Source organism: Macaca thibetana, chromosome 12 (genome assembly GCF_024542745.1).
Source record: "Macaca thibetana thibetana isolate TM-01 chromosome 12, ASM2454274v1, whole genome shotgun sequence".
NCBI lineage: Eukaryota > Metazoa > Chordata > Mammalia > Primates > Cercopithecidae > Macaca > Macaca thibetana.
In genome coordinates, this window is record NC_065589.1 from 13,009,221 (window position 1) to 13,036,959 (window position 27,739).

The 27,739-nt window shown below is 41.9% G+C and overlaps 2 protein-coding genes across 3 annotated transcripts in view; one reads left to right on the forward strand and one right to left on the reverse strand.

Moving 5' to 3' along the window:
- FBXO36 (F-box protein 36) overlaps window positions 1-27,739 on the reverse strand; it is a 451,851-nt gene that overhangs the window by 386,426 nt on the left and 37,686 nt on the right. The gene's annotated exons all lie outside the window — the stretch shown is intronic.
- Window positions 1-27,739, forward strand: part of DNER (delta/notch like EGF repeat containing) — a 363,829-nt gene that overhangs the window by 86,945 nt on the left and 249,145 nt on the right. Inside the window, exon 1 of one of the 2 annotated variants that reach the window (XM_050751102.1) lies at window positions 20,460-20,760. The exons of the other annotated variant lie outside the window; for it this stretch is intronic. Within the exon in view, the coding sequence (XP_050607059.1) occupies window positions 20,611-20,760 (150 nt within the window). The 5' untranslated portion in view covers window positions 20,460-20,610. Of the gene's footprint in view, window positions 1-20,459; window positions 20,761-27,739 lie in introns of those variants that run through there. 2 annotated transcript variants of the gene reach the window in all.

Here is a 27,739-nt window from a genome sequence, read left to right on the forward strand (position 1 = left end):
CCAATTATGTTATGGGCTACCTTCCTCTTCTCTTCCTTACTGCCTTTATGCTCCTGTTCCCTCCTTTAGTCCCTTTCCTGCATGAGAGAAATAAAGACATTGAGACTTGTATCAATACTAAAGTGCCAGCCTAGATGCTGCAGACATTTAATCAGATCCGCGTCATACAGTATGCCGGCCCCTCTTCCTCTTCGTACCCTTGGTAGATGTTGCTAATCAATATGGGAGTTTTTTTCCTGTGGGACCTTAGTGCATCCATAGAAAGGGCCGTGGTCAAAACATTTAACATGCGGTATTGTTTGACCAGTCAGAGTTGACCCTGGCCAGAGGGCTGGAGGTCTCCTGCTGTACCAGGCATGAACCCCTTGGTTGCTGCCAGGGAGATAGGAGGAGTTCCCAGGAAAAAGCCAGAACATCCAGGGAACAGGCATGGGGAGAGGGGAAGGGAGGGGTGCTCAGGGCAGTATGGAAGAACAGAAGTATTTCACTATGTTAACAATTGGAATGACTGTCCTTGAACAAACAGACTGAATATCAACCTTGCACAGAATTGTGTCAACACAGACACAGCCACCGGCCTCTCTGGAGCTTGAGATGAAAAACTGACAGTCAAGCTGTCATTAGATGTGGTTCAAAGAAGAGGGTCACAGCTGTTCTCGAAAGTTAAGGAAAAGACCTTATGGAAGAAGGATTTGGGTTGGGCCCTGAAGGGTTTCTGTTGGTGGGGGAAAGGGCATTTCAGGTGCTGGAAGAGGACGAGCGGCCGGGTGCTGTGAACCTGACAGGGGAGGCAGCCCCTCCTTCCCGCTCGCAGAGGATGCTGAGCCAGGTTGCCATGGTGATGACAGACTCCTTTGGGCCCGCAGCCTTGTAAAGCCACCAGAGCAGAAAAGACGGGCAATTCCCCAGTTCCCAATTCTGCCCAGACTGTGAAATGGCAGTAAATGCCAATCTGTTTTCTTTTAGAAAAAGTGGTTTCTCCTTAAGTCTTACATTGTAAGTTCAAAATAGCTCCAAAAGCAAATTCCAGATGTAATTACATCCTTACAAAATGTAACGCTTTTGTTTTTCTCTTTTTTGAGTATATGTTTCTAGAATTCAGAAGTAAAATGATACTATTTTCAGAATTCTTCCCAATACAACTTAACTGCATGAGAAAAATCATTTCCTCAAATTTGTTAAGTGAGAAAGGCTGCAGTAGTGTGGTGAGAGTACAGTGGAATTTATTGGGATACTTCACCCTCTGCCTCTCAATTTCCTCCTCACAGAATGAGATAATATCATTTCAGAGAAAGCTTGGAGGAAGGAAAGAAGGAAGGAAGGAAGGAAAGAAAAAAATCCATAACTCAAACATAGCTATTACAATTTTTTTTTGCTTATTCTATATGCATATTTGTTCAACATTTTTAAAGAAAGTTATAACCATGGTCTAAATTTAATTTCATATTCTGCTTCCTTAAGCTACCTTCTTTCTCATTTCCATAGGTTGTGCATGGGTGTCATTGTCCCTTAGGAGAGGACGAAGTCACAACCTGCTGAGTACCAGCCTACATAATTTACTCCTTAAACTCAGTCTTCACAGTGTTTTTACTTGGATAAATATTCTGGTATCGTGTTTTCTAAGCCAATTGCCTATGTGCTTGGCTTTAGGCCCTATTTGCTTCAGGCTGTCTGCAAGGTGCATGAATAAGATAGTGCTCCTGTGACCTGCGTTAAGAACCTCCAGAGAACGAGTGTAGAGGGAGGACGCCTCGCCCAGAGACAGTCCTCTATGTACTTGTGGCTGAAGCGTGCCTCTCTTGGATGTGGATGCTTTTACTCCGTGGTGCCAGGAACCAGGGTGGTTTGGGCGCCTGCTGTCCACTCTGCCCCTGCCCTTGGGAACAGGCCCTGAACGGGCTGCTGCTGGACAGGCATGCTCACCCAGGCTTGCAAGGAGCTATGCTGTTTTCTGTTCCAGCCTGCCCGACTAGATTTCACATTGTGGCTTTGTTTCACCTTTCATACTTGGGATTTATTTTTTTGTCTGCTAAAATCTTAAATTATTGTTTATATTACTTTGGATTCATTTTAGCTTTTCTAAAGAAATTCTACTCTCTTAGTTGTTTAGTTCCCAAAATGTATTTTTTTATTTTTAAAAATAAGGTGGCATAACACCATTATGAGAAGTTTAGCAAGAAAGAGAAAAATATCCATAACCCAAATATAACTCCAGTACTTTTTGTTTATTCCCTAGAGATATTCAAAATATTTAACAAAGTGGTAAGTGTGATAGGTGAATGATTTTTATATCCTGCTTCTTTCCTTAACCCACCATTATTCACATTTTCCATATTGTTTTACAGAGGGATTCTGTTTTTTAACAGTTGCTATACTCCATGTGGTCATTGTACCAGAACTGGCTTAACCATTATCTAATGTCATACATTCAGTTGTCTTGAAATTTACCATTAAGACATTTTTTGATGTTCAGCTTTGAACTTACAGATTTTCTCATATGAAATTAAAGATTACTGATGTCACTTATTTACTTACTGTCTGATAGGTTTCCTAAAGAAGTGCACCAATTTACAACATCAGAGGTAATGTTGAGATCAGTTTTACAGAAGTTGCTGACATTTGATATAATAATAATTATTAATTAATTTATTCTTGCTAATTTATTAGGGAAAGTGGCTATCTTGTTTCAGTTTGTGTTTTTAATTACTGGTAAACTTGAGCTTTTCCCCATGTTTGCTCACTCCAGAGCTTTTATTTTGTGAATTATCTTTTTAGATCCTTTGAAAATTTGGGCCTAATATTTTCTTATTGTTTTAGATGAGAAAAATGTTAACACTTTGTTGCAAATACTAGTTTGTTTACTAATTAATATCATCTCTGGGCTGATACGTCTACTTTTGTGATCTGGACTACCTATATTAACACTGCAGTCTAAATAGTACTGCTTTATAATTCTTTCAGAACTTTCTTTACATTCTTATCCTCTCCTTGATACATGACATTTATAATCATTTGGTGAGTTGCTCCAGCCTCCCACCCTGCAAAAAATTCCTGCCTGAACTTTGATCGTAAATGAATGAAATCTGCATCTTGATTTTGGAAGCATAGATATTTGTGTCCCAGTTAGTGCTTTATTAAGGAGATAAGCCTTAGTAAATGTTTGTGAAATTGAGTTCTTAAGATACTCCATTTAGTCACAAAGATGTGCTTTGTGAGCTGCTGGGTTTTTTAGTATGCAAGCGCTATATTATAGTTAGTGTTTATTTAGCTTTAGATTGAATGTGTCAGAGTCTCCTACTCAATGTTTTGTAATATGTTAATTAAAAACATGAGTAACTTTGAATTTGCAATCTTCTTAGAAGCAGCCTTTCCAGAATCCTTAGGATGTTGGAATGCTTTCTTTAATAATATTTTGGCTGTTATTGAAGTGATACCATGTTTGACTTCTCATCCTTATCAGCTAAAAGTGGTAGCTTATGTTCAATGGCACTGCGTTTGCTGCTGCGGTTTTAATTAAAGAGATATTCATAGCTCTATATTTAGATAGAGTACTTTATATTAGCACTAAAAGGTCTATAGTGCACAGTTTATTGGGTTAGGAAAAATACTGGCAGAAATATTTTATTGGTTGATACAGAATTAATAATAAGAATGACCATAATGGAAATAATTCTCGCTGACATTTGAGCTCTGTGTGCCAGTTACTTTTGTTAGCTCATTTAATTCTTAATACAACCCTATGAGGCAGATGCTGTTATGATTTCCATTTCGCAGATGAGGAAACTGAGGCACTGAGCGATTAAGCAAATTACTTCCATGTCTTCTCTTTTGCTCTTTCATGAAGATGTGGAGATGGAAGCACTGGTGACTGACTGCACAGCAGGTATTTCTGGCGCAGAATTTAAGAGCTGGAAGTGATATCTTCATATCAGTTAGTTCATGGTCTGGGGTTGTCACTTTTCACGTGAGAAAATCAGAGCCCTGAAAGTTTCAGTAATTCTTTTTTTTGAGATGGAGTCTCGCTCTGTCACCCAGGCTGGAGTGCAGTGGCACGATCTCGGCTCACTGCAAGCTCTGCCTCCCAGGTTCAGGCCATTCTGCTGCCTCAGCCTCCCGAGTAGCTGGGCCTACAGGCGCCGCCACCACGCCTGGCTAATTTTTTTTCTTTTTTCTTTTTTTTAGTAGGGACGGGGTTTCACCATGTTAGTCAGGATGGTCGCGATCACCTGACCTCGTGATCTGCCTGCCTCGGCCTCCCAAAGTGCTGGGATTGCAGGCATGAGCCACCGCGCCCAGTCTCAGTAATTGTTATATTTTTAAATTATGAAAATAATAATGCTTAGTATGCAGAAGTACATAAAGTAAGAGGTCTTCTGTTTTCCTTCCTTCTGATCTAATTCCACTCCCCAAGAAAGCTCCATCAGCAATGGGAAGTGTGCCTGCAGACATCTTCTCTCTACATTTTAAGAGGAAGCTGGAGGGGAGCTCATAGAGTAGAAGGCAGTCCTTCTAGGTCTTCTCTGATGGCTTTCAAAGAAACCTCTGCTCCAAGGAATCACTGGGGGACAGGAAAATGATCAGGACACACTTGTAGCCACCAACATTGCACCTGGGGCAAGCCTCATGCGTAAGTTAGCTGGTCTTTTCCAGGCAAGCCAATGGCTTTAAATGTTTTTTTTTTTTTTTTTTTTTTTTTTTTTTTTTTTTTTTTTTTTTTTTCCCTGTAGGTAGAAAATAAAATAAGGTGCTTTCACTAAAAGCGGAACTACCATTTGACCCAGCAAGCCCATTACTGAGTGTATACCCAAAGGAAAATCAATTATTCTACCAAAAAGACACATGTACTCATGTTCATCACAGTACTATTCATGATAGCAAAGACATGCAATCAACCCCAGTGCCCATCAGTGGTGGACTGGATAAAGAAAATATGGTACACGTGCACCATGGAATACTACACAGCCATAAAAAAGAATGAAATCATGTCCTTTCCAGCAACATAGATGCAGCTGGAGGCCATTATCTTAAGTGAATTGACACAGGAACAAAAACCCAAATGCCACATGTTCTCACTTATAAACGGGAGCTAAATACTGGGTACAGCAGACATAAAGATGTCAAAATAGACATTGAGGACTACAAGGGTGGGGAGGCAGGAAGGAGGCAGGGGTTGAAAAACGACCTAGTGGATACTATGCTCACTACCTGGGTGATGGGATCAGTTATACCCCAAACCTCAGCATCACATCTGTCCTTGTAACAAACCTGTACATGCACCCTCTGACTCTAAAGTAAAAGTTGATTTTTCTTTTAAAAAAGAAAATGAGATGCTGTCAATAAAAAGCCTCTGTCCAAATACATATATTAGCTTGCGATCTCTGTGCCACAGGTAAGCTCGACATATTTTAAACATCTGCCAGAAGATTTTATTATTATTATTATTATTATTATTTTGAGATGGAGTCTCACTCTGTTGCCCAGGCTGGAGTGCAGTGACACCATCTCGGCTCACTGCAACCTCTGCCTTCCAGGTTCAAGCAATTCTCCTGCCTCAGCCTCCTGAGTAGCAGGAGGTGGCACAGAAATGTGCCACCACACCCAGCTAATTTCTGTATTTTTAGTAGAGACAGGGTTTTGCCATGTTGGCCAGGTTGGTCTCAAACTCCCGACCTCCGGTGATCCTCTCATCTCTGTCTCCCAAAGTGCTGGGATTACAGGCAAGAACCACCATCCCTGGCCCAGGTTTTGTTTTTTTGTGAGTCTAGAACACTTCTAGGGTCTCTTGGTATAGTTGGTGTTGAATGAATGAATAAATTCTGCTGAAGCTTAACATGCTTTTAATGTAATTATCCATTAAAATAGAAGATAGATAAACTGCCAACAAACACACTGGGAAATGATTAGGGATAATAGATTGTGCCTACAGATGAGATTGCTAAAAAAGGCACACATTCTGTGTGCTCCTAATTTGCGACATATTTTCTGCCAGTCATAATAACCTTCTAATATTGTGTTGGTTGCTTCTTGGTCACCCTTTCTGAAAACGCCCAAGTTACTACATATGATCAGGAAGCAACCACAATAAATGTTGTTTTAAAGATCCATCTGTCAAAGATAAAGTCACCTACAGATGCGGTCACAGAGGGACAAATATTCAGAATGCCACATCACTGCATTTCTGGGTGCTGACTTTTCGAACATGAATGCTTTGATACAGGGTAAATGAATCAAAATTGTGATTCCTTTTGTTTGCCGTTTTCCAACTCTTCGTAACTAAGACAATTTTCATTTCACTGGAAGCCCCACAGCTGACTGCCTCTCTGAGACACTTGACTCCATGTATTACTCAAGGATCTTTTATGGGCTGACTCACTCAAACTGGCACCCTGGAGTTGCTAACTTGGCTGATTCAAATGGGGGCAACAATTCAGAAAACTCTTGTTACCATCTCTGCCCAATGAGGTCTCCGCATAGTGACCACAGTGCTGTTGAGCCACCTAAGTCAGTCCTTCTTAGTAAAATGTAAAGAGACCTATATAGGTCTAATCATATGTAAGAGTTTTGCTCTTTAGGAGGCACCTCAGGTGTTATCTATAAATTCCTCCTTACTAAAATATTGGAAAGCAATAAGGTTTAGTTAGAAAAATAATGATGACCTAACATTTATCAAGTGCTGACTATCACATATTAATTCATTTCTGTCTTACAATTCAATGAGCAGGTTTGTATGATGATTGCACCCAATTTACAGCTTGGAAAACAGAGGCACGGTTACCAAATTGGCAAAGTTGGGATGGCAATCTAGAGAGTTGAGATTCAGAGTCGAATCAGCCAACCACCAGGCAAAACACTGTCCCATTTCTTTTTCTTGCTTCTTTCCCTGAGAGAAAAAAAGAGTGAGGGGAGAGAAGAAGAAAAGAGGAAGAAGCAGGGTTAGGGGCTGTTGGTATTTTCAAACATGTGTTAAGATGAGGGTGAAAATATGTTAGGGGAAGTAGGCACACTGCGAGATAGAAACATCAGTGGTCAGATCCTGAGGCAGAGAAGAGGCTAGACCAAGGGTAGAGCCTTTTTGATGTCCTGGGTTCCAACTCTTGATGTTAGAACTAGGTTCCCTCTGGCTGCAGAGGGTAAGATTAAGAGCTGTTGACTTACATCTGGACACTGCCTCAGGAAGCTGGGTCACGGTGATGACTTCTTGGGTAAGGGTTGCAGGTCCTGTCTGTGGAGTTAACATGGTCAGTGCACTGGCCCCAGTATCATCCTGCATTCCACCACAGAGCTCCTTGACATTCCGGACACCCTCGTCCACCGCATCAGAGCGGCTCTGGTTATTTCTGTTTAATGTTTTGGGGTTCTTATATCTTTTGGACAAAAGGCCCAGTCGTTCAAAATCAGTTGAAAATGGCCTCTCTGCAACACTCAATTGTTACTACCACGTTCCCGTGTTTTAGGTATCTATTTCTATGTAACAAGTTACTCCAAAACTTAGTTGCCTGAAACTGCCATTTTATTTTGCTCACAATTTTGTGGGGTGGGCATTCAGAAAGGGCTCTGTTGAGGAATTTGTCTCTGGTGCGTGAGATACCAGCAGGAGTGTCTGAAACTGTGGATATATGACTTTGATGACTTCCTGCTTCCTACGGCTGGTCCCCTGGTACTGTTTGGTCTATTTCCCCTCCTCTGCCCCTCACCTCGGTATCTCATGCTTCAGAGCATCTCCATGTAGTGTAGGCTTCTCACAGCATGGTGCTTTCTGGATAGCCTCAGTTCCAACCCAGTGGCTGTCTTCCAAGAGGCAGGAAGTAGTAGCCACTGGGCCAGGCAAGCGCCTTCCTGGACTCGGCATGATGGTCTACCCTGCTCTATTGGCCAGAGCAGCCACAGGCCTGCCCACGTGTAAGAGAGGGGAGAAAAGGACTCTACCTCCTGATTGGAAAGTGGCAATGTCACTCAGCAGAAGAGGACGTGCGGTGGGAACCGTTGTTGCGCCATGTTGGAAAATACCACGTGCTGCCTCTCACCATTGCAGTGCCCCTGGGGCTATAGATGCAATTTCACTGCCTAATCGCTTTACTCCCTCCAACCTGCCTGGGGTTTCTAGCTCTTCTCTCATTTCCTGCTTGTGAGGGACTCTCCTTCCCTAGTCACACTTACGACCTGCTGCTTACAGTCAACTTGAGGTCGCAGCTTGTTTTTACCAGGAGTCTTGTTTTTTTAGCAAACAAGTTGCCATTTATAAGACTTCGCTTGTCAATCAGACCTCTTTTTCTTCCACATGGCATCCTGATCATGGTTTCATTGATGCAATCTCTGTGTCTTTATTTCCTTCCTTGGTTTTGTTCATTGTTAATAGGTGGTAAATACTTGTTTAGTTGCTTCAAATATTTAAAAATTGCTTTCTTCTGGAGCTGTTGCTAAACCAGAAGGCTAGAAAGGTTGGGTACCAAGTGGTTAAGCTTTTAGAAAAATTAGGAAAAGGCTTTATCAATTGAAATCTGTTATGTCTAAAGTTGTGAAATAAACACAACTATCTGATTTTAGGTGACCTGTTGAGCTATTTTCCTTTTCTATTTTGTAACTAGTCATATTTATAAAATACAGGGTGATGTGTATTTATTAAATTACAGATATTTGCAGTCTGCACTCTGTAGGTGCTTATTGTGAGGAAAAAATTGAGAGAGTGAAGCATTTTTGTAGATATCTCACAGGGTCTTTGTCTGAGGCTGGCACCAGACATTGTTTCTGGTGGCTAATTGGAAGGGGACTAGAAGTACAAGTTGAGGTACCATGAAGATTTACACTGCATACAAGGAGACATTCTGATAAATTCATTGGGACCATGCACTTCAGTGAAAAGAAAAATGCGTTGCCTGCTCTGAGATTTGGGATGAGTTATTAACCTCCCTTGACCTCAGTTTTCCAACGTGATTGATAACAGGGTTCGACCCCATGGTCTCTGTCATCCTCATCAGCTCTAAAATGCCCTGGTGGTTTGTTAAAGGTGACTTGAATTGGATATTTCTTTTATTTTTAAATGGACATTTCTACATGCTCTCTTCTTTACTGTGTGGACAATATGTTGTATGTACTGAATTCAAAAGCAGTTTCAAAACTTAAATGACTTGATATTTATTTAAAGTGAGAAGGCTTTAAACAAGTCCAGACTTTAAGATGACACAATTAAAATATCTCCTACCAATCCTGCCTTTTTGTTGATCGTATTGATTTATTGATTTACTTTATATGTGAAAAGCTGGTATTATTTCCCAAACAGGCAGATGGGGTAAAGGAAGATGTTGCTTCTTTTATAGTTTCAGCATGTTCCAGCCCTTTCATTAGGCCCTTACAATGAAAGGAACGTTGATTCTCTGTAATTGCTTGATTCTCTGTAACTACTTCTGGTAATATGTTTGAATAATGGTTGTATAAGCACATGGGAGAAACTGGTAAATTTGTGCTTTGTCTGTCTTTCCTATTTCTAAAATTAAAAAAAATTAGTCTTTACAAATTTTTCTTAGATCATAAGAAACATCCTAGTTTCTGATCAGTTGTTTGGAGTTGCATGTAATGGTTTAAACAGTGGATTGTGTTCCTCCTTCACTCAGTGTTTCCCCCTTAGCCTTTGGAGGCAAAAGAAATTTCTGCTCCAACCTTTGTCATCAAAAGTGCATCACAGACAGTCCTTTCAGCCTTTCCATTCCTGTGAACTCTTTCAGCTCTTCCTCCAGTCTAGCCGAACTGAAATTTTTTGCAGTCCTTCAATGCTACCTATTGCATTCCTGCTACCAAGCCTCATGGTAAGTGGTTTCGCATACTTAGGACAACTTTCCTGCCCTACCCCTATGCTCTCCTCTTCGTTCAAACTCACATTCATTTCTTCCATAATTATGTTTCCTATTGATAATGTGCCCAAGTTATATAACCTGTAAGCTTTTGATAAGAGGCTCTTTGTTGCTTCTAGAGCTTAAATCCTACCTAGGCAGAAGTGGAGCTTTCCTCTGGTTCTTGAGCCCCTTCCCTTTCATCTCCCTTGTTTTCTAGCCTTTGACATGACTCGGTGATGGGGCCTTCATGCTGCATTCGGGCCATGACAGCTTCGTTCATCTGAGCAGTGGAGGAGGCTGGGTTGATGGGGGAGGTGTCAGTAGATATTGGTAAGGATGTGAGAAGGTGGCAGTAAGGGAGTGGAGTCGGGAAGCAGGTGTCAGAAGGGAGTGTGGGATTAGATGGAGAGAAGAATAACTGGGAAGAGCGAGAGCTTCCTCCTGCCACCTCTCCCAGCCCCAGGTGATTTTCCATGAAAATAAAATACGAGAGAGCTACATTGTAAAATACAAGAGAGCTACACTGAGGAAGCAGATTCTGAATTTGCTTTATGTGATTTTCCTTGATTTGAGTGCAATTTCTATTTAGCCTTGGGCTTAGGGGTCTATTTTAAAGAAATACCATCATCCTATAAAATCTTCTCATATTAATCCTCAATATATAATAAAGTGAAATAATATAAAGAATAAAATGAAATAATAGCAAATTCCTCACCCTCATGTAGAAAGACTCTAGGAGATTTTGCTTACATATTTGAAATCTGAGGAAATTGACTAAAAAAGAAGTAATAGATATTGGAGTCCCAGAGTCCATTGAGCTAACCTCAGCAGGACAATTAAGAGGGATGATTGGAAATTATAATTTTGTGTAGCCTCCAGAAATGTGGACAAATACAGAGGTGTTATGTAGCTCAACTCTGGTTCTGTCAAGACTGCCTGGGAGTGAGGGCGGAATGTCACAGCCTAAAAAATGCAGAGAGAAAAACGATTTTAGGTTATTTAGTACTGGTGAAAACTGCTGATTGCATGCAGCCAAACATACCTGATCTTGTTGAAATCAGGACACGCTACTATTTAAGTACCATTTAAGACAGGAACTATTTTATGCCCTGTTAATTTGCTGGAGGTAGGAAGACATTAATATATTTCTGGTTTCGGAGAAAACTTTGGAAAGTCTTTTAAAGCCATTATTTAACTTTTTAAAAAATTTACTATATTGTTCCAGAGACAAACCTTTTTACTTTTTAGTGCAAGGAAGAGAAAATGGGTGAAGTGTTGAAGAATGGACTTTTAGGTTCCTTTAGTATTTTTCTAGTAGTGTCTTGCTGCAGAATATTTCCTGTCCGTTAATGAGAGGTTTGAGCTGCCAGCATGGGATTTAGGACGCTTTAAGTTTTCTCGTGGCTCACTCCATCTTCCTGCTTTTTTTCTCTTTCTTAATTTCACTTCTAACTTAGAGTTGTGTTTTCCTTTCGTTATATTCTTACGGGGGGGGGGGGGGGGGGGGGGGGGGGGGGGGGGGGGGGGGGGGGGGGGGGGGGGGGGGGGGGGGGGGGGGGGGGGGGGGCTGCCTTCCCTGCTGTTTCATTTTCCTGATGCATCTCTTTAGCAGGTGCTCAGGAAGAACAGCTAGCTGACCCCAGCTTTCTGCAACAAACGCTTTTACTTGCTCAAGAGACTTTTATAACCACTGTCTGAAAAATGTTTGTGAATCAGCTGGGATGGCTGGGGAGCTGGATTTTAAGACTTTTGAAGTCCATTCCAACCCAGGACCTCTGTGATTCTGTGAAGCCCCACCAGGGCTGTTGGTTATTCACGTGAGGCCTGATTGTCCCAGTTCATGGATAATATGGGACATCTGTTTAGGTCTTTTCTTTAAGCATTGAAGCGTGTGATTCTTAGAGAGGAACGTGTACAGCAGGGAGAGAAGCAGAGGTGGAAGGAGCTGGGGGTTCCTTGGCTCTGGGATGGGAAGGAGCAGTGCCCTAAGGCAGCACCCACAGCAGTGGGACCGGATATCCCTAGGTCCCTATTCACCTGATGCTGGTGACAACGGTGCTCACTTCAATGAGAGCAGCTCTGTGCCCACCTCCCAGCCCCAGCTCATGGAGTCTTTCTGTACTCTGCAGTAGCGATCAAGGACTTGTCCAACAATTTCTGTCTTCTTCCTTATTGTGGTTTTGAAACTCAAATGCCGGGATTCAGTGCCTGCCTTCTCGGGCTCCCGGTAGCAGGCCTCCCCTAAGGACAAGTAGCTCATGCCCAGCTGCCTGGGCTAGGGGTAGGGGATCTTGGAAAACAAGTAGGTATGGGTGGGGGGAACACACACTATCCCTTTACTAATGGTAGACTTGGAAGGGCTCCTTCCTGCTGATGGGAGGGAGAGCAGGCAAGAATTTGAGGGGAAAAGGCCAGGCAGGGTGGCGGAAGCTAAGGTAAGTTGCAAAGAAGGTGGGTGGAGTTTAGCTCATGAAGAGCACTGGTTCTTAACCATTTATGGACCGTAGAGCTTGTCAAAAAAAAAACTGCCTGGGCTTAGGTAAGGAGAGACTTCATCAAAAGGGCAATTGTCATAGGGCGAGGGGGAGCATTTATAGTTAGAGGAGGTGACTATTGCAATAGGGAGAATGCTCTCATCATGAGGTCTGCAAGGGTCTCAAAGGTCAGGCAGAAAGGAACTTTCTTTTGTAGGGAGAATTAAACGTGCTGGAAAGACCTAATGTGGAGGAGTAGGATGAGCAGGGGGCACAAACCAGTGGTTGACCAGATGTTTTTCCTTGTTGGTAGTAGATTCCTGGGGCCTCTGTGCAAAGTGCCACAAACTCAGTGGCTTGAACAACAGAAATTTATTCTCTCACAGTTTTGGAGGCCAGGAGTCTGAAATCAACATGTTGGCAAGATTGTTCCGTTTTGGAGGAATCTATTCCAGGCCTCTCTCCTGGCTTCTGGTGTTGCCTGCGATCCTCGGCATTCTTTTGGCTCGTGGATGGGCCACTCCCACGTTTATCTCCAGCTTCGGTGTCTCTGTCTCTTCTTGTCTTCTTATAAGGATGCCAGGCATCCATGACCACACTAATTAGTATGACCTTATCTTATCTATGTCCACAAAGACCCTGTTTCCAAATAAATCCACATTCTGAGGTACTGGGGATTGCAACATCAACAAATCTTCTTTTGGGGGTACGCAATTCAATTTGTAACACTTGCAATCCACGGCTTCTAAGGAGGTTACTCTGCATTCCCGTACTGACTCAGGCTGAGGGGGGATCAGAGTTCAAAGGCCCACAGGGTAGAAGAGACTCAAATTTGGTCAAGTCATATTAGCAGGTATCTTGCTCAGATGGGTCAATGGGGGCAAAGGGTTCACCTATTCATTTATGAGAATTTGTGGGGTCTGTGTCTGGCCTTTGGGGGTCAAAGGGGTCATTGGTGAGTCTTATCTAAGTCATATGGGGAGGGGTGGTTTTTTGCAGTAAGTCGTTTCCTGGAATACAAACGGACGGTGATTTGACAACCATCACTGTTTTCCAGGTGTACAGGGCTCAGGTAAAACTCAGTGCTGTCAAGCTCTTTGAAAATCTGATGAGAATTATAGCCCTCTTTCTGGAAAGAGGTCAGATATAGAGAGGAGTAATTATTTATATGCAATTTCTTTTTTGTTGTTGTTGTTGTTTTTTTTTTTTTGAGACGGAGTCTCGCTCTGTCACCCAGGCTGGAGTGCAGTGGCGCGATCTCTGCTCACTGCAAGCTCCGCCTCCCGGGTTCACGCCATTCTCCTGCCTCAGCCTCCCGAGTAGCTGGGACTACAGGTGCCCGCCACCACGCCTGGCTAATTTTTTTTTTTGTATTTTTAGTAGAGACGGGGTTTCACCATGTTAGCCAGGATGGTCTCAGCCTCCTGACCTCGTGATCTGCCTGCCTCGGCCTCCCAAAGTGCTGGGATTACAGGCGTGAGCCACTGTGCCACGCCCTGTTATATGCAATTTCAATAGATTCTTAGATTCCTTGGGAGCCTTGTGAGCTCAAGAGGCCCAAGTGAGAAAAACCAAACAAAGGGCAAGGAGTGAGGGTCAGGCCAGGTGCATCCAGGTGGCTCCAGATCATCCTGTTGGGAGCATGTGGGAAGTGCGAGAAATATTGTAGTAGGCATGGCTGGAAAGGCTTTCTGAGCTCAAGAGGCCCATGGTTCCAGGTAAGAAAAACCAAACAAAAGGCAAGGAGTAAGGGTAAAGCTAGGTGCATCCAGGAGGCCTCAGATCCTCCTGTTGGGAGCATGTAGGAAGTGTGGGGAGTATTGTGGTGGGCATGGCTGAGAGCAGGTGGGAAGTGTGGGGAGTATTGTAGTGGGCATGACTGGGAAGTAGCGTCAGGGCCAGACTCCCCAGGGCCTCATATGAGACTTTCATTTGGTCGTCAATGAGAACCTAGTGGACTTTTCTTGGCAGGTGAATACAATTTTCAGCGCTGTGCTTTAGGAAGATTCTACTTTGACGATGGTCTGTAGGAATTATCGAAATAGGGCAATGTTGAACTGTGGGGAAACATGTTAGGAAGTCATTGCAGTAATTTCTGATGGTAGGCATACTCATGTAGTTATTATTTATCACTTTCATTTTAATATCTGCAGTATTAAAACCCTTAGTAAGAGCACTTAGTAATGAGGTCATTAAGGACTTGTTTACCCTTGGAAATGCACAGGAACTTCTTATATGAGTTAGCTAAGGCCTCCATAACAAAGCACCACAGACGAGGTGGCTTAAACAGCAGACATTTATTTTCTCACAGTGCTGGAGCCTGGGAGTCTGAGATTAGGTGTCAGCAGGTTTGATTTCTCCTGAGGCCTCTCTCCTTGGCTTGCAAACAATTGCCTTTTCACTGCGTCCTCATACGGCCTCTCCTCCCGGCATGGGCATCCCTGGTGTGACTCCTCCTTTTAAGGGCAGTAGTCCTGTTGGACCAGGGCCCCACCCTCATGGCCTTATCTTCATCTCATCACCCCTTAAAGACTTTATCTTCAAATACAGTCGCATTCTGACATACCAAGGGGTGGGACCTCAACATATGGATTTTGGGGGGATGCAATTCAGCCCATAACTTCTTAAGGGACTGATGCCCCAACCCAGTGTGGGGTTGGTGTTTCTCTGAGGATTTTCAGGGATCTCTATCAGGAAAGCAAAAGAGAATGTTTGTGTCTGCAGAAGCTACCGAGCACCCCAAACCACAGAGGGCTGCTTCTGCCTCGAGGCTGTGGCTCATCTCATCACCCACAGTGAGGTGATTGACAGGAGCCCTTCTTGAAAGAATGATGATGGCTGAAGCCCAATGGCTGACATGTAATTTGTTGGGGGTAAGGAGAGTGCCAACTGTGAGGCCAATGGCTTATAGTGATATCCAGAATTATAACTCTGATATGAAAGTAATTTGAGCCAAAAAGATACATGAAAAAAGATTACATGGTAATTTTGATATCTGGTTTTGCTCAGCCCTTTCTGTTGACAGTTCCTTAATTGCTTTCTGAATTTATTTCCTTTCCATTATTATTTCTATCCATTGTGTTTCTCGGGAGCGATGCTCTTTTTATATCACATTCCGGTCCAGGATGGGAGGGTGATTCTCTTCTTCCGCGACGCCCACAGGCTGAGAGGGTGCCCATCCGAGTCGCTTTGGTTCCGAACAAACTTCCCGTGCATCCCATATTAGCTCCGTCAATCTGCTTTCTCAAGTGTGAAGAAACTTCACCCTGGTGATTTTTCACTTCCTCTCAGCTTCATAATAATAAAAGAACGCTTAATTGCTTGATCTCACAAGGCTTTTCCTTGTTCAAAAACAAAGGTGAGGATGGAATAGTAGTGCAGGTGGAGAATGACCCATGGGATGAGAGACGAGACAAGAAAATTAATTTACTTATTCATAAACTTATTGCCATGGGATCGAGGCATTCTTAGAATTCACGGCAGCATTAACGTTGGCTGGCATATGCAAGTGTTTACTCTGTAGCAGACACCTTGCTCAGTGCCTTATATGCACTCTCTCATGCAATCTCCAAACAACCTTAGGAGTTCAGTTCTGGCATTAGCTACATCTTAAGATTTAAGGAGTTGGCAGACTTGCCTGGTGTGATACTACTGTTACGTTGGTGCAAAATTAATTGTGATTTTACCATTACTTGTCATGACAAAAACCACAATTACTTTTGCACCAACCTGATAGAAAGGAAAAGGGGCAGAACTGGAACCCACGACTGACAGATTTCAAAACCTGGGTCACATTTCTTGTGTAAAATCTGGTTCTCATCTTTTGGACCAGGTTAACCTGCCAAATGCCACGCCAGCAAACACAGCAGGTCTGTCAGCCTTGCTGTCACTTGTAGGCAATCTGCACGAGAGGCCACCAAATGATGAGAATGGCCAGAGTAGCTTTGCTAATTTCTCATAGCCAATGTAAAATTATTATTAATGATTCCCATTTTCTTATTACATTTTCTTTAAAGATGCTGAAGACTAGGGTAAGGTTTTAGAGTGTACCACATTTAAAAATGTGAGTAGTATTGCAACTCACTTCATTCATTCACCTATTTGCTCATTCTATAAAATATATGCAGATACTCTGTAAACTATCGAGGATTGTTTTAGTCATAGCTCTTAGTAGAATGTCCACGACTGCATATCCACCAGATGTGACCTTCGTGACCTCAGCTGGGGTGGCTTTGCTCTCCCTGGACACTGTGGAGGCCTTCCTGGTGCCCCTGTGGTGCTGCCGTTTGAGTATGCATTACACTTGTCCTTTGTGAGTGACTGCAGGCTACAAACCACTTGAATCCACAAAGGCCACGGGGACAGATTCAGAGATGATCAAACTGCTCATTTCTGAGTAATAGAAAACTCAGGCATAGAAAGTTTTGCTAATCTCTTTTGACCTAATTAAAATATTAGCTAATCTCAAGGTCACTTTGATGTTTATATTGATTCAAACTTTTGAGGAAATGATTTAAATATATCTAATTTAAATTGGTGTGTGAAATTACTGACATTATAAAAAGCCGACTGGGTAGAAATCCTCTGAGGTTGACTCAGTACTAATATTAGACTATTGTGACTCAGGATTATGTTATTATCACTATCCTGATGGTAATACTCTTTCCTACTAAGTAAAATTTGTGATAGTTGATGTGTTAAAAAATCTCAGGTGTTATTATTAGTTTTATATATGTGTATGTGTGTGTGTATATATATATATGTAGACACGCACATACACACACACACACTTTGTTTCCCCTTCTAGTTCTAAGTTGAGGCAACCAGCTATTTTACATGTAGGCAAATGGGCTGTTAGCACCCATTCATGCATTTCAGATATTCTATGAAATAGCGTAAAGAAATGATATATGTAAAAATAATCCAACTGGAAATCACTGTAGTAAATTTATATTCACTATTATTTAATTATTTAAAATATAGTACCAGCTCCTTTACCTAGCATTTGATAAATTACTTTAAATGAGTTTCCCAGATACCTGAAGTTTATTCTTTAAACTCTGATGTTATTCTTTGCAGTCATTTTTAAGAAATGGTCCCTCAGTACACTATATGTACCAGCAGAGCACACAGAATATAATTTACCCTCTCTGTTGTAACTGAAGGGCATTATCTTGGTCTTTAATTTAGAATCAGGCAGTAACTGATCAGAAGCCCTAGGACATTGCCCTCTCACCCCCAACCCCACCCAGCGGCCTCCAGTGGCCAACTTCTTGACTCCATGTTTCTCCCTTTCATATATTTTTCCTGCTTCTTTCCAAGCCAGATGTCTCACTGAGCTTATATCACTGAGCTGGTTTTTAGTAAAAACTTTTCTTTCTAATGTGTAGCTTCTAATTTATTTGGGCTATGCAACCAGATAATCAATTTTGTTAGACGTGTTCAAAATGAAAATAAAATATCCTAACCAAAGGCCTTCTCCAGGCATACAGTGCATAATTATTCAATAAATTTTACCTACTTGAGGATTTTTTAGCTTTGTTTAGTGGCATATGCTAGGTAAGTAAATTATTTTATGTGTGTGTGTGTGTAAATTTTTTTAGAGACAGCGTTTCACTTTGTCCTCCAGACTGGAATGCAGTGGCACAATGTGACCTCTGACTCCTTGGCTCAAGCAATCTTCAGCCTCCTGAGGAGCTAGAATTACATGCACAAGTCATTGTGCCCAGCTAATTTTAAAATGTTTTTGTAGAGATGGGCGGCGGGAGTGGGGGTAGAGGGGGTCTTGCTATATTGCTCAGGCTGGTCTAGAACTCCTGGCTTCTAGTGATTCTCCTCCCTCAGCCTCCCAAAGGGATTACAGACATGAGCCACTGTGTGCTCAGCTATATAAAATTTTGATTGAGCCATGAGGCCACTTTAAGAGATGTTAAAATAAAAGCAAAGAAATTTAAAAAGAGGAATATCATTTTATTTAGCTTATGTAACAGTTACTGAATTGGCATACCTAAAAATTATTAAATTCAGCCAATTTACTAATTTTGTTGACTTTAGTCTACTCACGAATAGGGTATGAAATTTGCAACGTAACAATTTGGAGGGCAGCTGAGACTCGGTGCCCTGGTGGAAGAACGAAGCCTTGTTAAGGCAGAATTCACTGAGGTGGGCTGTGCGTCTGGGGCACCAGCTTTTCGAGGCTGATGCATGGTGAGCTACATCACATGCTGCGTGACAGGCCCTTGGAAACAGGTCTTCATGAAGACATGAGTTTGAGTTGAGAATTATGGAGCCCACCTTCTGGAGCCACATAGTATAAAGCGCAATAAAAAGCATGTAGTGCGGTTCCATTTTTCCTGACTATATTTTTTACAGGGAGGAATTGGGAAGAACTCTTATTCAAAGGAATGGTGTTGGCCTGGTGTCATCCCCTTCCTAGACTGACAATGTTTTCTCCTGTGGGGCCTTCACAGCATGAAGCTTTTTGTGTAATAACACTGTGTATTTCCTCCTACCTCCAGACTCTTAGGGGAATTTTGGATTCACTATTTCCTGGCCAGTAGTACCTGTGATTAAAAAAACAGCTCTCATGCTCTATTGCCTACATTATATCTATGAGAATATAGGACTGGCAGGCTCTGAAGGCCGTTGGGCACAGCTCTTGCCTCTGTGCCAGAAAAGCAGGGTTATCACCATTGGATGGATATAGCAACAAAAGCCCACGGGTCATGTGACTTCTCCATCAGGTGACTACATTTCTTTTCTTTGTTTTGTTTTTTGAGACAAGGCTCACTGAATCACGCAGATGGGAGTGCAGTCATATCAGTGACATGATGGTGGCTCACTGCAGTTTTGACTTCCTGGGCTCAAGCAATCCTCCCACCACAGCCTCCTAACTAGCTGGGGCCACAGGTGTGTGCTACCACACCCAGCTAATTTTTGTATTTTTGATAGAGATGGGGTTTGCCATGTTGCCCAGGCTGGTTTTGAACTCTTGGACTCAAGTGATCCTCCTGCCTTAGCCTCCCAAAGTGCAGGGATTACAGGCGAGAGTCACCATGCCCAGCCTGAATTTCTGCCCTGGGTCTCTTTTCATGCTTATAACAAAAAAACTCTCTTTCCTTTGTCTTCTTTATGAAGTGTAGAAATAAATGACTTACAATATCAGCAAAAAAATATAAACTCCTTTTTTTGTGTTAAAAAATTGAAATAGAAAAGGATACAATAAATGTATTTGGTGGATCGGTCTTTAAGAGCCTTTTTCAGAGGACTAAAAGTTATTGAGAACAGTGTATCTAAGCAAAGCTAATTTTCAAAATTATAATTAATATTTCATTGTCTAAATTATAAGGAACATGTTTGGAATAATAGTCACAGGTGATGAGGTTTTAATTTAAATGGGAAGCAAATCAGTATTTAAAATAGCTCCACACAATTAGGTTGCTATTATTTGAATAAATGGGATCTAAATACTGGAAATATAAACGTGTCATAATCTCTGTTCTAGAATGTACGTTTACTGTTATGGAATCAAGAAAGGGAGCTCTTTTTTTTCTTATTTTAGTTACCATACTCTCCATCCTGATTTTTACTTGTTGTAGAGCTAATGTTGGGTTTTGATACATAAAATCAAGTGTCATTAAGGATTTCCTATTTATTGAATTCATTTTGCATGTTTTGAAATCAATGCAAGGTTGAAATGCCGGCTTTTCGTCTTTTGGATCTTCTTCAGTGGATGTGCTTTGGTGGCTGCCAGAATTAGCCATGTTCAGGACCTTTCCAGGACAAGTTGTCACAGTGTGGCCAGAGCAGCCTGTAGCAGACCCTCCCATCTGCATAAGCATGCCAAAGGCCTCACCCCAGAGACCAGGACAGGCCACGTGTCCAGGTAAACACCATGATTTAAGATACATCAGGATTGCTTACTTAGCCTATGTGAGCCTTTTGCCTAGAGATGGTCCTGGAATCACCCCAGGGTATTAGAGATTAATGGCATTATAGAAGGTGGACCTTCCAAGAGCCCTAGAGATGATCGAGATGATCTAGATTCGAGACAGCTCCCTCACTTCACCCATGAAACCCAGAGCGTGGAGATGATGACCACAAGTGGATAGAGAGTGCCATTGTTCTCTTGATTCCGCAGTTAGTGTTCTTTCTTCTACAGCAATGTTTCTGGGGACAGAAAGAGGAAAGAGGGAGACACACACTCTCTGGGGGTGTATTCTCAGGGAGGTCTGTGAGTTGGCTGAGGTAACGTGTAATGTTTGTGTGCTCTCTGGTTACCATCACCTTAGATCAGAAGCGACCACTTTATGATTGAGTACCACTCTGAGATACAAGGCCTGCTTGGGTTGATCATAGAGTTGGCCAGTGAGAAAATAATAATCAGTAATAAGTCAATGATGTATTTGCTCCAAGTGAAGGTCCAAAGTCACATGGAACCACAGGACAAAAGTTTCAAGGTGGGTTGAACAAGGAGAGGATGTGGGAGGATTCAACATCACATGGCCTATGGTGGCCCCATAGCCTGTGGTGGTCCTTGGAAGTAGCATCAGTGGACACACTCCAGAGAAACTTCATGAGCACGGTCACCTATGAGCAACCAACTAGCTGCAGTAAAGTAGTATTTTCTACCATGTTATATTAATTTAAGTTTATCAGTTTTGCGATTTTTAATAAAAATATACTTGTATCTCTTTGAGTAGCAACTTTAATGGAGGTTAACATTGGGTGTTTGTGAAACTTGTTTTCCAGTAAAAGGAGTCTCTTCACTTTTGAGCTTTGATAAATATTCCATGCCATGCTGGCCTTATCATTCAGATTCCTACATGCAGGTCCGTGTCCACCCGGGGAATGAAACCCTCAGAAACCCAGACTCTTAGCTGGATCCTAGCTACCCTCACTTCTTGTGGCTGTTTGCTTTGCAATAGCTTTAGATAGAATTTTTTTTTTTTTTTTTTGCCACTAGTCTCATAGTGAAGGGATAATCACCAAAGAAAGTGACACTTTGTCCTCTACAAAACAATTCTTTTTTTTTTTTTTTTTTTTTTTTTTTTAGACGGAGTTTTGCTCTTGTGGCTCAGGCTGGAATGCAATGGCACAATCTCAGCTCACCGCAACCTCCTCCTCCAAGGTTCAAACGATTCTCCTGTCTCAGGTTCCTGAGTAGCTGGGATTACAGGCAAGCACCACCATGCCCGGCTAATTTTGTGTTTTTGTTAGAGATGGGATTTCTCCATGTTGGTCAGGCTGATCTCAAACTCCTGACCTCAGGTGATCTGCCCGCCTTGGCCTCCCAAAGTGTTGGGATTACAGGTGTAAGCCACCATGCCCGGCCTCTACAGAACAATTCTAAACCCTTTGGATGACTTGGAAAATGCATCATTGAGTGGGGGTGGGGAGGCGTCACCAACTGTCCTGCCTGGACTCTGTCGTTGTTGTAAATTCCCATTTACCCTTCTAGGAATGAAACTTTGGTGATAAATGTTACTGCTAATCTTAGTAGATTAAGTCTTTGTAGATTAGTTCCTAACCCTAGCAGAGAAAAGCAACTATACATATAGAATGTTAGACCTCAAGTAACTGTATCTTGGGTAATGTGAGGTAAATATTAATACAACTTTATAATAATCACTTAAGATTATATTGCACTGTACATTTGATTTCTCTAACCAGCCATGAGGAAAGTGGGCACTGGTCTTTTAGATTTTATGTAAGGAAGCTGCAATTCAGAGTTACTGTCCAGTCTGCAGAGGAGGCGGGGCTGGAGCCCAGTCTCTCATACCCAGGTTCATAGCTCTGTTCTTTGCCTCATTCTGTAGCCTCAAGACAACTCTGTCTAGCTCCAGTAAAACTGCAAGAAAGTCTTTGGGGAATACGGAGCTACCTCCCTAGCCCAGGAAATTATGACCCTGTAAATAAAAATGTCCTGTAGGAGAGTCCAGGAACAGGCTGGCAAGGAGGACAGAGTTAAGGCCAGGAGACTGGGCTTGGAGCTAGTCTCACATGTTCCCAACGACAGAGGACTTCAGAAAGGCTGGGCGACTTGGGAAACAAACATTCCATCTATTTGTGTTTCATGTTTTTTTTTTCTGATGGATCTTGAATTTTTAGATGCTTATCTTCAGATGTAAATCTCAAACTCTGTTCAGTGCCAAACAAAACTACTTTTGCCTCCCTCCTAACTTGCTTGTCTGTGCCATGATACCCTTCAATTAGCATGTATGATTAAGAATTTAAAGCTCAACAGTTATGAAGGGTGGCTGAAACAGAGACTAATGATCCGGGGGCTTGATACTCTATGTAGTTACTTGTTTCTAAATGTATGCTAAGATTCACCCAGCTCAAACTGTCTTTCCTGAAAAGTAAATGATTAAAAGAAAATAAAATGTCCAGGAAACTTAGCTCTTTATTATTATTATTATTATTTTGGAAACGTAGAGTATAGTAAAAACAATCCGGCATTGACTCTTCCCTGCACCATATATTATGTTTGCGGTTTGTGAACTTAAGTCTTAGATGTCTCACCTCTAAAATGGAGTTGGTAACATTTGCCTTACAGGGTTATTTTTAGGTTTGGAAATCATATTTTCAACACTTATAGCACTGCTACAGAACACTCAGTTACATGAGAATTTATCATGCATTTTATTTTCTACACAATGTATTGAGTGTGTTACTGTTCATAAATTAAGTTTGCTGTGACTGTAATTCAGGTGATCTGCCTCTTTTGCAGCCACATGTTTGAATGCTTGATTTTGCTTTCTACCGTGGTTCATACTGATTGCCAAACTACTAAAAATGCTGCTGTAGTAATTGGTACTGCTGTTTGGATTTTATTTTTTTCTGTTACCAGCAAAACTTCTGTTTTTAGAAGCAATATTTATAGAATGAACTGGCCGTTAATCTATATTCTATTCAGCAAAATTAGAGTTTTAATAGCTGTTTGCTGAAAATCTTCCCCGAAGAGCTGGGCACAATAGAGATACTGATAACTGTATCTCATGTTGGACGTTCTACAATGCAAATGTTTTAATGAGGCTGCAAGTGCGACTGAATTTTAACTAGAGATAAGCTATTGTTTTATTTTAGCAAGTCACTTATACATTTGCCTTAAATATGCAAATACGTATTTTGGTCCAAAATAGTTTTGTGTGTTGGAATAAGTTCTTGCTTTCTAACACACAGTAATAGAACCTGTCACTTTAAGATTTCTTATTAGTTCATCCGGTTCTCTCTCCCTACATGTGTAGATGTGGTAAGGAAAGTAAATAACCGAGTCCTTCATAGAATTATCACAGACTCTAGATGTTAGGTCAGAAGACCGAAGATAACCAGTTTGGAGCTCACTGTGCCTACTATTGGTCAAAGCGAAACCTGGGCCAAATAGCCTGGTAACTCCAGGCCATTCTGGCAAAGTGCAAAAAACAGTGAGCCCAGCATGTTCCACCCAGCTTTGGGTCCACAGCGAGGCTTCTGGAATCATAGAGCTGCAACCTTCCAAGAGATGGCTGTCTTCGTGGACAGCTCTCATGCACAGCTGGGTCAGTCTAAGTCCATATCAGTGGAAGTTTTGGACCCAGAGCTGTTCTGCCTCACCTGAGGCATCTTTACTGGCTGTGGTTGGCTCTACCAGATACCACCTTCTTTTACGGTAAATCTCTCTCTGGGATGTTTTATCCTTTTAACAGTCAGGCTTCCACCAGGGTCCCCCAGTGTATCCAGAATGCCTTTAATGTCTGATTCCCCATAGTGGACTCAGTTGAAGCCTTTCTGACCTGGTCAGTTGATATTTATGAGGGTGACCAGAACTCCCAATTCCCCTGATTAGAGTTTTGTACCTGAGTCCTAGATTCTCTTGGATAATCCTCAGCAGTCCCTCAAAGAAAGTACTATCCCCATTTCAAATATTCAAAAAGTGAGGAGTTGATAAGTTACTTTAACTCCACAAGAACTAAGAGGTATTATGTGGCTGTGCTGGGATTTGACCCTAGTAGCGCTCGACTCCAGAGTATGGTTGACTTCAGTTTGCAACTAATGCCTTAATCCACGTTGTGATTGACCAGCTGCCGAAACATAGGAACAGTAAGATAACAAAAAGTGACAGACTACCAACGCAAAAGCTTCATACTCCTCACCTGCATATTGAAGAAAAGGGCTTCAAAGAAACTCAGGACTGAGTGGTTATGGAGACGGTGTAACATGCCACCGACACTATGTGATGAAGGTTTCAAGGTGGTTATTTATGATTTCCTGTCAGTACGTCTTAGAGGAAGGGCTGGTGGAGACAGGTTCAAAGAACTGGGTTGAAATTCTTCTCTGTCACTTAGGGAGCCTAACCCTGCGTGTAACCTCGTAGGACTTTGGTTTCCTTCTCTGTAAAGAGAAGGTGAAACCTCACAAGGTCAGGGTGGTTGTGGGGATCTTTCAGAGCTGTGTCAGTTGCATGCTTTGCTAACCTAGTTGATTTCAATCAATTTGCCGATAAGCCTGTTCTGTCTATGGTCTGCCTACCAGTCTCCTGAAATTCCAGCTCTTTGGTTCTTTTAGAAGATGAGGACTGATTATTGAGATTTCTACAATTGTTAAGTGGCAGAACTTTGTAAATTTACTTCTTATTAATTTATAAAGTGACCCATTTTATGAAGAACTTTTAATGAATTGTGTCACAACAACTGTTTTCATGTAAGCCAGGGATTCCCAAACTTTCTTGATTCCTGGTGGTCTTAGCATCCCGGTAAATTTCTTATAGTGCTTCAGGTCAAAAGGTATTGCTAATGGTTCTTTTTAATAAGTAGTTAGATCCCAGCAACTTATGTGCAAACAACTTTGTAGCTGTTTGAAAAAAAATACACATAATTTGAAAGAAAAAAAATACATTTGCTTTATTCTTAAGTAATCGCAGTTACGTTCTGCTGGGACTGTGTGCCTGTGGGGCACTATACAGCTGCTTAGTTGATCCCTTCATTTCCTGTTCACATCAACTGTCAGGGAGTATTTGCTTTTATTATCCCAGCAATTGCTGAAAAACCCAGCTTTGGTAAGATATGATATCATCAAAATGTAATAGGATGTAATGTTGAAACAATGAACTACTTCTAGCTAGTAGTTTGTGAAATGTCTGACAGAAGTTGTAGATCCTGTGTTTCTCTTGAAAATTAAAAACATATAATCTGTGGTGCCCTGTGCCTTCAACTTGGCACCCCGTGGCACTTTGGCACACAGTTTGGGAACTGCGGATATAAGCAGCATGTACATTGCCATATTGGCATTTGACAGGCGTGGATGCAGTTCTTAGGGTTCTCTAAGATGCATAAGTATCACGAAAGGACCGCAGCCGAGGACCCAGTTCTGGTGAGTGGTCTTCCAGTACACTGTCGGCGGTTGAGGAAATGGTACATTTCTGTGCCTTGCCAAACGAAGTTGCTCTTAGGTTCTCTAAGATGCATAAGTATCATGAAAGGACCGCAGCCCGGAACCGGGTCCTGGTGAGTGGTCTTCCAGTACGCTGTCGGCGGTTGAGGAAATAGTACATTTCTGTGCATTGCCAAATGGAGCAAGTGCACACCCATTGATGGTGTTCCCATGACCCTGAGCCATTCTCATGAACGTCAGCTGCAGGCTCCCCACTGGATAGAACTGGCCATCTGAATGCGGGTCTCAGTTAAGAATGTGGAACAGTTGCTTTCTGCATAACATTCTTCTAAGTGCACTTACTGCTTTCCAGGAAACCGTTCTCTTCTACCGTGTCCATGGGCTGTGAGGCCGTTTAGATTGTTTCCTGTGATTTCTGCAGCATGACACAGTGGGCCACAAATGCTCCCTTTTCTGTGTCATTTGCTCTCTTCATTGATAAAGGACACTCATCCTTCCTGTTTATTTTCAGAACTTGTTCTTAGGTTTATTGGGCGTGGCTCATTCTAAAGTCTGAAAACCTTCCATTGTCAAAACAAATAGTACCAGGGCATGATGTTCATATTTTACTTCAAACAGAACTTAAAGCACAAACAACATTAAAATACTCATCTACAAAGTTATGCCATTGTTTAAATTCCTATTATATTTTTTTGCAGGATGGATTGATTTTTCTCATGACAAAAACTTTTATGTGATAAAATTTCACCTACTGAATATTTCTAGCCAATGGGCTGAATCAGTGATTATAATTCTGGTGGGAGAAGAAGAGAGTAAAAATATTACAATCCAGACATTACTCCTGCCTCCCTGGGAGAGCTCCACAATTATTTAGCCATTTTTATTGAAGCTATAAAAAGTAGAATGTACAATCCGTGCAAGAAAATCGTCCTTGCCTTTTTCTGCATTGGTCATGCACATAAGCAGCAATGTGTGACAGTGTTGCTCTGTCTATGGTGTTTGTCATTGTGTCCCTCCACCAGCACTTCAGGAACAGAGGCTTTGCATGTTTTCAGGGCCTAGTGCAGGGGTTAGCAAACTTTTTCTGTAAAGGGGCAGATAGTTAATATTTTCAGCATTGTGAGCTACAAGGTCTTTGCGGCAACTGTTCACCTGTGCCGTTGCCATGTGAAGGCAGCCAGATAATATGTAAAACGAATGATCGTGGTTGTGTTTCAATAAAGCTTTATCGATGGGCACTGAAACTTGAATCTTATCAAACATTTACGGGATTATTTGGAATATTAATCTTCTTTTGATTTTTCAACCTTTAAAAAGCATAAACATCATTCTTGCCTCATAGGCTGTACAGACACAGGTTGCAGGTCACATTTGATCTGTGGGTCAGAATTTGCCAGCCCCTGGGCTACAGAAATGCTTGGAACAGAGAAGGTGCTTGAGTGATGAAGATCACATTTTTATTTATTTATTTTTGAGACAGAGTTTCACTCTCGTTCCCTAAGCTGGAGTGCAGTGGCACAATCTCAGCTCACTGCAACCTCCACCTCCTGGGTTCAAGTGATTCTTCTGCCTCAGCCTCCCAAGTAGCTGAGATTACAGGTGCTCACCACCACGCCTGGCTAATTTTTGTATTCTTAGTAGAGATGGGGTTTCACCATGTTGGCCAGGCTGGTCTTGAACTCCTGACCTCAAGCAATCCACCTGCCTTGGCCTCCCAAAGTGCTGCAATTACAGGTGTGAGCCACTATGCCTGGCCAAGATCACATTTTTAATTAAAATCTTTATTATGAACTATTTTAAACCTACAGAAAAGCACGAAGAATAGTATAATTAGCATCTGCCACTGAGATTCAACAAACATCATTCTGCCATATTGGTTTCCAATTATTAAGAAAAAAATAAAACAGGCAAATACAGTTAAAGCCCGCCATCCCCACTGCCACTACCCTACTCCTCCCCAACCCACTTCCCTCCCTCTCTACCCAGAAACAATGATCGTTCTGCGTTGGGTTGTAAGCTTCTGTCTTTTAAAATATTTTTGCAACATAGGCATAAAATGCGCGTAGA